Consider the following 10,639-nt stretch of genomic DNA (forward strand, 5'->3'; position numbering starts at 1 on the left):
CAAGTGTTCGGGTCCCCTCAAAGCAAACCCCCTTCCAAGACTAAGACTCAATGGGAATACATACTCTGATTGGTGACCATGTTCGTCACCGATAAGGGGAAGTGAAGAAAAACAGCAATGAAGCTGAGAGCTAAGCCCTACAATGTTCAACAGAGTCCTGTGAACCCAAGTGGAGACCTGGTTGGCCAGTAGTGTGGCAAGACCTGGGGATTCACGGGCTCAGAGTCAGTGACATAGCCACAAAGGACTAGAGTGGAGAGTGAAGTGTTAAGATGAGAGGGAGTGTGCACAAGAACATCCAGACTTACAGATAATACCCACTTGACCTTGAATCAATGACTGGATGATCAGAATTCAACTAGAAAAAGAAAGAAAAGGAAAAAAAGAGTAAGATTAAAAAAATTTGATGAACTTGACTTACACCTATGGATGCAGTAGCTCAAATGAAGGAAAAAATCTTTACAGCAAGGATCATTCCCACCCCTCCATACACAGATTAGACAGGGATGTGCAACTTGGACATTGGCTACCCAAAAGGGGGGGGGGAGGCTACAAAGGCAAGAAGTGACTGGCTTACAAGCTCTCAAGAGGAAATCTAGATCCAGAGGGCGTGGAGGAAGGTAGAATCTTCACTAAATAGTATCCAATCTGTCTAGATGGGGCTGATGAAATGAAATGCAGATAGGATTCTTTTGATACAATAGTGAATAATTGTTATCAGGACTGATTGTGAGGGTTGGAAATGTAAAGGTAGACATTCTGTAGCAAGGAAGGGAGTGATTAACTTAGCAGTCTAAAGCTGAGGTCCCTGAGACCACCAAGGTAGAAGAGTGGACAGCAGGACCCTACCCAGAGAAGCAGTGAAGCCAGAAATAGAGGCAGAGACAATGACATGGAGGGATGAAGCAGCTGGGGACTTCAGACCCAGAGAGGGAGAGGGGCTGTGTGCTGTCAACCAAGGGGGAAAGCTTGCATGGTATACCCTTTGGTTGGTTGATGATGAATGGGGGGGATTGTAACCATGGCATGGAAATGATATACGATAGGATGAATGTAAAACTAATATTCTCCCATATAAACTATCACATAATTCATAATACTTAAAAAAAAAAATCTGAATTTTTAGGAGAAACTTTAACTTCTCCAATTGCCTATTACAATTGATTTGCTTAGGAAGAAGTTCCACTTCATGACTAAAGTTAAAATTAGGCAATAAAAAGAACAAAATTACATTTTCTCCTGTTTTGCTCATGAAAATTCTAAGGATAAGTTATTTTTTGAACAAGGTAAATGAGGGTCAATTAAATGATGGTTACTAAAATTAGATAATAATGTAATGTAACAAACAAATATTGTTTTCACATAAGTACATTTCATTTATTCCATTCTTTAATATTTTTATATTTTTAATATTTAAGGAGTCCTTGTGTGGTACTGTAGGATAAACACTAAACCATAAGGTCAGTTTGAACCTCAAAGTCAACCATTCAAATCCACTATTCACTACCCAGAAACCCTATACAGTATCATTTTGAGTCAGAATCAATCATTAGTCAGAACTTAACAATGAACCAACATTTATTAGAAAATCAGTCATTTGTCATGTACTTTAAGATCTAATTTCAAGATCTTTTCCTCTAATTTAAAGCTAGGTAAAACTTGCATATGAAAGGAAGCTTGGTGATACCTTGGTTAAGTACTTCATTGCTAACTGAGATGTCTGTGGTTTAAAGTCACCAGGGCTTCTTAGAAGAAAAACCTGGTTGTCTGTTCCCATAAAGATTATAGGAAACCCTACAGAGCAGTGTTAGTCTGTTCTATAGGATCACTAGGAATTGAAATTCAATGGATAGCACACAACAAAACAAAATTCATGAAACTATGTGTGCACATCTGTACCACTTAAGTCTTGGCACACAGGAGTTTTTCCCTCTAAAGGTAGTCCATGCTCAGTCTTCAATAATGAGTTAATTACTCTTTAAATACTTCTAACTAATGTTTTCCCCAGACTCCAGGTGTGGCGCTGTAGGATCAGCACTTTGTGAACCACAAAGTCAACAGTTCAAACCTATCAGCAGCTCCTTGGAAACACAATTGAAGGTCTTTATGAGTCGGAACTGGCCCAAAGGCACTCAACAACATCAACAAATACTAGCTCCAGCAATGGTCATTCCTCTTTAAAAAACTATGATTCTTTGTGTCTCCTATATCTATAATTTTGAGGTAATGATCTTCCCTGTGATTTTTATTCTTTGATGCATCTAAGAAATGTTTTTCAGATTTGTTCTTATTGTAAGGTTAACAATGATGACTTCCAAGCTCTTTACACATACACAAGAAACCAGAAGTCACAATACAATTATATTTTGTTTTATTCACACTAATTATTTGGTAGAATTCTTCAACTTCATCATCATTAACTTTAGTATTTGGTTTGTAAATTTGAATAATGTTGATGTTAACTTGTCTTCCCTGTAGATATATGGCTATTAGCCTACCACCGAGTGTTATAATTCAAGGAAGATTTTGAAATACTCTTTTTGATGATGATTGCTCTTCAATGTTTGGCTCTTAGTAGAGTAAACCATGTGTCCTTTTCAGATTGGCCATCAGCAGTCCATTTCAGCTTACTAAAGCCTGCAATATCAAACTTTATGCATTCCATTTCATTTTAACAACTTTCTATTTTCCTCATCTATATTTCTTAAATTCTTTATTCTGATTATTAATGGATGGTTGTAGCTGTTTCTTCTCATTTTGAATTATGCATTATCAGCAAATGAAGATCCCCAAATTTTATTTCTATTCATATTGTTAAGATCAGTTCCTCTCCTGTAGTATTTTAAGTGCCTTTCGACTTGAGGGGCTCATCTTTGGCACTACGTAATGTTCCATTGTTGTTCATGAGTTTTTAATTGACTAGCCATTCACAAGTAGTCTAACGCTCCTTCTTTCTATTTGTCTTAGCTGGAAGCTCTGCTGAAATCTGTCCACTGTGGCATCACAATTCCAGCATCACAACACACAAACAGTTACAGTTTTAAAAAGTGATAGACAAGTGGTGGATATGACTATTGTTGTTAAGTGCTGTTTCATTTGTTCCAGCTCATAGCAAACCTGTAGAGGGTTTTCAAGGAAGAGCTAGTGGGTTTTAACCATGTGGTTCACAGTCCAGTGCTTATCCTACAGTGCCACATCAAGAGCCCATAGTTGTCCATACGAGAATAGATTTACTTCTGTTTTAATAATTCTGTTCTATGTAGAGTCTATGGGTCTGTTATTGAACCAATACTAGACTATTTTGAATAAATGGTAATGTATAGTATGTTTTGAGATTAGGAAGTATGAGATATCCTACTCTGTGCTGCTTCTTTAGTAGTTCTTCAATTATCTGGAGTCTCTTTCTTTTTCATATAAAGCTGAAGATTTTATGCAAAATATAATAAATTGAGAAGAGGTATTTTATTTAACAAATGGTACTAGCAAAACTAGATATCCATTTGCAGAAAAATTAAATAGGCCCCATGATCTCAAACCATATACAAAAACAATAGATTAAAGACTTAAATGTAAAAGGTAGAACTATAAAGATCAAAAATGAAAAAGTAGGGACAATTGAGTAAACATATTTTTGATATCCTCTGCTTTCAGCCAAGATTCAACTGATGTTTGCAATGCTATCCCTTGTTCCATGTCCTCTTCTGAATCAAGTTAGAATTTCTGGCAGTTCCCTCTTGATGTACTACTGCAACCATTTTTAAATTTTCTCCAACAAAATTTTACTTGCATGGTATATTGACAATATTGTTTGATATTTTTGCATTTTGTTGGGTCAGCTTTATTTAGCATGGCAGAAATAGGGATCTCTTCAAATTGGTTAGTCAGGTAGCTGTTTTCCAAATTTCTTGGCATAGATAAGTGAGTTTCTACAGTGTTGCATCCCTTTGTTGAAATATTTCAAATTGTGTTAATTAATTACTTGAGCCTTGTTTTTTTTTTTGCCAGTGCTTTCAGTGCTTCTTGGGCTAAGTCCTTCAATACCATAAGTTCTTGTTCATATGCTACCTCTTATAATGATTGTTGTTGTTACATGCTGTCGAGTCAATTCCAACCCATAGCGACCCTATACAGGGTTTCCGGGGAGCAGCTGGTGAGTTTGAACCACCAACCTTGCAGTTCAAATGGCTTTGCAGTTTGGTGCATTAACCCACAGTGCCACACCAGGACTCTTTATAATGATTGGACATGGATAAATTATTTTTGGTACTGTGACTCTCTATGCATTCCTTGCATCTTATTTAGATGTCTCTTGTGTCATTCAATATTTTGACTATTACAACTTGAGGCATGGATATTTTCTTCAATTCTTTCAGCCTGAGAAATGCTGACCATGTTCCTACCTTTTACTTTTTAAACTCCAGTTCTCTTCAAATTGCATTGTAATACTTAACTGTCTCTTCTAGAACAGCCCTTCAAATTTTCTGTTCAGATATTTTACATCATCATTTCTGAAAGTTGCATTAGCTTTTCTATATTCAAGAGCAAGTTTCAGAATCTGTTCTGACCTCCATTTTTCTCTTTTCTTTCTTTCCTGTCTTTTTAAATGACCTTTTGCCTTCTTCATGTTTGATGTTCATGATAACATCTCCCAATTCTTCCAGTCTTCAATCATTGGCATCTAATGAATCAAATCTGTTTTTGAGATGGTCTCTATACCCAAGTGGGACATAGTCCTGGTCATATTTTGGCTCTTCTGGACTTGTTCAAATTTTCTTCAGCCTTAGCTTGAAAGTCCCTATGAGCAATATATGGTCTGTTTCAAAGCTGACTCCTGGTCTTTATTTAGCTAATGATATTGACCTCCTGCATCATTTCTTTGGACAGGTATAGTCAATTTGACTCTAGTATTCCATCTGGTGAGGTCCATGTGTATAAGTTGCCTTTCATGTTGTTGAAAAAGTCATTTGCAATGAATAAGTCATTTATCTTGCTAAGTTCTATGCTGAGACCTCTAGCATTTTTCTATCACGAAGGCCATATTTTCCAATTACAGATCCTTCCTTTTTGCTTCCAACTTCTACATCCCAATCACCAGTAATTATTAATGCATCTTGATAGCATATTTTATCAGTTTCAGACTGAAGAGGTTTGTTGTTAAGTGCCATCAAATTAGTACTAATAGCCATCCTATATAGTGTTTCTGAGGAGCAGCTGGGTGAGTTTGAACCTGCCAACCTTGTGGTTAGCAGTCAAGTGCTTATCGTACTGCACCACTACAAGACTCAAAGAAGTTGATAGAATTCTTCAATTTCATCATCATTGTCTTTCGTGGTTGGTTTGTACATTTAAAAACCGTGGTATTAACTGGTCTTTCTTTTAAACTTATGGAGATTATTCTATTCACAAAAAGTATTGTACTTCAAGATAGATCTTGAAATGCTCTTTCTGATGATGAATGTGAAGGCAGCTTTTTCAATTTGTCATTTCAACATAGTCATATGAATGTCTGATTCAGAATGGTCATACCAACCCATTTAAGTTCTCAAATATCTAGGGTATCTATCTTTTATGTTATCCATTTCATTTTTTTTATGACTTCTAGTTTTCCTAGATTTGTACATTATGCCTTCCATGTTCTGATTATTAATGGATATTTGCAGCTGCTGCCTCTCATTTTGAGGAGTATCCTGTCAGCATATAAAGGTTCCAAAGTTTTGTTCTATCCATGTCATGAAGATCAATTCTCCTTTAAGGGGTCAATCTTTCTCATTCATATTTTCAGTACCTTCCAACCTCAGGGATTCATCTTCAGGTAGTGTAGCAGACAACGTTGCCCTGCTATTCATCTGGTTTTTAGTGGGTAATTATTCATATGTATGCCTCTCTTTCTCCCTAGTTTGTCTTAGTCTGGAAGCATCATTGAAACTTGTAGACCATAAATGGCCCTGTAGTATTTAAAACTCTAGTGTCATAGCTTCCAGCATCACAGCAACACATAAGCCACCACATAGTGTAACAAACCGACAATGGTTAGTGACTTGATTTTCAGTTTTAAGTGTACTATAGGCTCCATTGTAACTATTTGATTCTGCCGTTGTAGTACTAAAGCAGTAATAGATGATATTCAAAGAAATGACAGGGTTGCAGTCCAATAAAACTTTATTTGCAAAAATCTCACTCTACTGGATTTGGCTCACTGGTGATAGTTTGTCGGTCTGTGATGCAGAGCATTCCTTAGACAATTTCCTCATAATGGGAAAGGAAACTGGGACTTTATCTACCATTTAATTATCATAATGAACTGAAGGCTTTTCATTAGTTCCCAAGCACATTGAACCCATTCTTCTTGTGAACTAAACATGTTCCTGAGACCAGTGGAAGAACACCAGCAAAAAGTCTCAGGTATAGGTGTTTTCAGTAAAAACACTTTTCAGAAATAGTGAAGACTTGCTCAGTGGATACAAGTGCTATACTTGTCAATCAACCTACAACTTTTAGTTGTGGAAACTCAGAATGTGAAATGTGTTGCTCTATTCTAGTCTTCATTAAAAACTAGATAAATGACATGACACTAAATTTGGGGTTAGGAGAAAGAAGGATGTGCACATACAACTTAACAGAAAACTGAGATGCACTGAAACACTTAAGATAAGAAAAACTATATTTACGTATGTGGAAACATGCATGTTTGTATATATGTGTTTTATTTTGAGGAATGGACACTGATTAATATAATTTTTAAATAGCTGGTCACAACTTATTCAGACACTATTAGATTTAATAGATAATGTGTGCTATGTAGTGATCAGCTATTTTATAGGAGAATAAGAAATTATTGTTGTAGGTTACAGATTAATCATTAAGAAATTATTTACATAGAAGGATATTGCTAAATATCATAAACTCTTATATTTATAATAAATACATGGTCCTACTTGTTTGAGAATAGTGTGTATTGTATATTTGGTTAATGTAATTATGCCAAAAAACAACATAACCAAACAAAGAAAAACAACCATTACCATTCAGTCAATTGTCACTAATAGTGACACTATAGACAGAATAGAACTGCTTCATAGGGTTGCCAAGGCTGTCATTTTTAAGGAAGTAAATTGTCATGTTTTTCTGCTCTGTAACAGATGATGGTTCAAACCTCTAATGTTTTAGCTAGCAATGAAGAGCTTTGACTCTTGGGCCACCAAGGCTCCTTAGTGTAGCTATAATAGACTGCACTTCTATATTTAGAAATGAAGGCATAAAACAAGTTTTAATCATTGAGAAACAGATATGAAGGAATATTTCAGAATGATTAAGAGGAATTAATTATAATGTTTTGGCATTCTCAAATCCCACAAAAAATAGAAATTTTTAAACTGCATTTTGAAGAATATATAATAAGTTATATGAGTTAGGAACTGAGTTGTGAATTAAAAAAAATTTCTTTTAGCTCATATATTCTAAAGTGAACTCTTAGCATAGTTGGGAACAATTTGTACAAATCAAGTCTTCAAGAGTTAATCATTTGCTAAATTCAAAAGATCTCATATTTTGAATATATTTAGAAAATGTAGCTGCATATATTACTTCATAAGTACTATGACTACTTTTTATTGCATGCATAAAAATTCAATTTAATTTTATTACTCACTTCTTTATTGCCACAGTCACATTCTTCATTAGGTTCCAGAATCCCATTTCCACACAATGCTTGATTTTTATGTAATGGTTGCAAATGGAGAAAGTTCTGCAGACATTTAGGCTCAAATTTTGAAATAAAATATGCATAATTATGCATACTACAGTTGCTAAAAATCTTGATACCACTCGAATGCCTAAAATTAAACAATATTCCTGAGATAGATAAAGTTGTTTAATAAAATCAAATCCAAATACCATTTGCCATCAAGTTGGTTCTGAGACATGGAGATCCCACACATAATTATATGAATGACAAGAATAGCTAACAAGAAATAGTTTATTAAATTCCTCAGCATAGATAAAGTAAAATATAATGTAATTTTGATTTTTATATTACCTATCTTTAACATTCTCTAAAAATATAATTTTTTTCTAGGAAAGCAATGTAATTTGACAATATTACATATACTACATATAGTGTACGAGTCCTGATGTGACATTATAGGATAAACACTGGGCTGCTAGCTACATATGGACAGTTCAAACCCACCAGCCACTCCCCGGAAACCCTACAAAGTATCACTATAAGAAGTCACTTAACAACAATAGAAAGTATATATACAAATATGTATGTTGTTTCCATTCTCTGTAGCTGGTACAGCTTTTCCAGTCTCTTAAGACCACCATTTGTCTGTCGGTTTGTAGTACCATAGTGACCTGACTTGCATATTGCTGTGATACTGGAAGCAATGTTACTGGTATTTCAAATACTTCCCAGTCACCCATGGTAGAGGAACTTCAGTGGAAGTTTTAGACTAAGATACTAAAAGAAAGGCGAGTCTGACTACTTTTGTAAGGTTAACCACTAAAAAGCTTATGTGTGTTGTTAAGTGCCATTAGGTTGGTTCCAACTCATAGCCACCCTGTATGTCAGTGGGACATAGTCTGATGTAGCACTGGAAGATAAGCTCGTCAGGTTGGAAGACATTCAGAATATGACTGAAGAACGTTCTCCTCAAAGTACAGTTGATCATAATGACACGGGCTGAGCAAAGCTTTTCAGGACCTCCATTTGCTAATGGGCATAAATCAAAATGAAAAGACAAAACTGCAACGGTAATAAGCAGAAATGTGGAATGTAAAAGGTTTGAATCTAGGAAAATTGGAAGTCATCAAATATTAAATGGGAAAAAAAAAGATCAGTGGCACCATTTGTCTGTCAATTTGTTGTACTGTGGTGATGTGTGAGTTGCTGTGATTCTGGAAGGTATTCCACAGGTATTTTAAATACCAGCAGGATCACCCATGGTGGACAGGTGACAGATGAGCTTCCAGACAAAGACAGACTAGGAAGAAAGAGTGACGAACTACTTCCAAATATTTAGTCACTGAAAACCTTATGAATAGCAGAGAAACACTGTCATATATAGAGCCGGAAAATGAGCCACTCAGTTTGGAAGCCACTCAAAATGAGGCTGGGGAAGAGCTGCCTCCTGAAAGTAGAGTTGACGGTGATGATGTGAATGGAGTAAAGCTTGTGGGAGAAAAGCTCCTGGGACTTTCATTTGCTGAAGGGGCACAATTCAAAATGAAGAGAAACAGCTGTAAACATCTATTAATAATCAGAATAAGTATGAAGTATGAATCTAGGAAAATTAGAAATTGTCAAAAAAGAAATAGAATGCATAAACATCAATATCTTAGGCGTTAGTGAGCTGAAATGGACTAGTATTGGCCATTTTGAATCTGACAACCACTTGGTTTACTATGCTGGGAATGACAAATTGAAGAGGAATGGTTTTGCATTCATTGGCAAAAAGAACATATCCAGATCAGTCATGAGGTACAACACTGTCTGTGTTAGTATAATATCCATGGGCCTACAAGGAAGCCCAGTTAATACCACTATTATTCAAACTTATGCACCCACCACTAAAGTCAGTGAGGATGAAATAGAAGAATTCTACCAACTTCTTCAATCTGATAGTGATCAAACATGCAATCAAGATGTGATGATCATTATTAGTGATTGGAATGCAATGGTTGGGAGAAAGAAGAAGGATCAGTAGTCGGAAAATATGGCCTTGGTGATAGAAAATGATGCCTGAGATCACATGATAGAGTTCTGCAAAACCAACAATTTGTTCATTTCAAATACCTTCTTTAGATAGCATAAGAGATGACTATACACATGGACCTCACCAGATGGAATACATAGAAATCAAAGTGATTACATATACAGAAAGAGACAATGAAAGGGCTCCATAGCATCAGTCAAAACAAGGTCAGGGGCAAATTGTGGAACAGACCATCAATTGCTCATATGCAAATTCAAACTCAAGCTGAAGAAAATGAAAACGAGTCCACAAGAGCCAAAATATGACCTTGAATATATCCCACCTGAATTTAGAGATCATTTGAAGAACAAATTTGATACATTAAACACTAAAGACTGAAGACCAGAAGATGTGGAATGACATGAAGAACATCATACAAGATGAAAACAAAAATTTATTAAGAAGACAATAAAGCAGGAAAAGATCAAAATGGATTTCAGAAAAGACACTGAAACTTGCTCTCCAGCATAGAGATGCTAAATCAAATGGAAGAAATAAGGAGATACAAGAGCTGAACGGAAAATTTCAAAGGTCAGCTTGAGAAGATAAAGCCAAATATTACAACAAAAGGTGCAAAGATCTGAAGTCAGAAAATCAAAAAGAAGAACACGTTCAGCATTTCTCAAGCTGGGAGAAATGAAGAAAAAATTCAAGCCTCAACTTGTTACTGAAGGATTCTCTGGGCAAATTATTGAATGATGCAGAAAGCATCAAAAGAAGATGGAAGGAATACACAGAGTCACTGTATTGAAAAGAAATAGTTGATGTTCAATCATTTCAAGAGGTAGCATATAATTAAGAGCCAATGATACTGAAGGAGGGAGTCAAAGGTGCATTGAAGGAATTTCCAAAGAACAAAGCAACAGGAATTGATGGAATAAAAA

General features: G+C 35.5%; 1 protein-coding gene across 1 annotated transcript in view; it reads right to left on the minus strand.

Annotated features, from left to right (window-relative positions):
- LOC102832847 (disintegrin and metalloproteinase domain-containing protein 18-like) overlaps window positions 1–10,639 on the minus strand; it is a 197,331-nt gene that overhangs the window by 44,869 nt on the left and 141,823 nt on the right. Inside the window, exon 12 of the mRNA XM_006859991.1 lies at window positions 7,649–7,832. Coding sequence (XP_006860053.1) covers window positions 7,649–7,832 — 184 coding nt within the window. The remainder of the gene's footprint in view (window positions 1–7,648; window positions 7,833–10,639) is intronic.

This window comes from Chrysochloris asiatica, unplaced genomic scaffold, assembly GCF_000296735.1.
Source record: "Chrysochloris asiatica unplaced genomic scaffold, ChrAsi1.0 scaffold00035, whole genome shotgun sequence".
NCBI lineage: Eukaryota > Metazoa > Chordata > Mammalia > Afrosoricida > Chrysochloridae > Chrysochloris > Chrysochloris asiatica.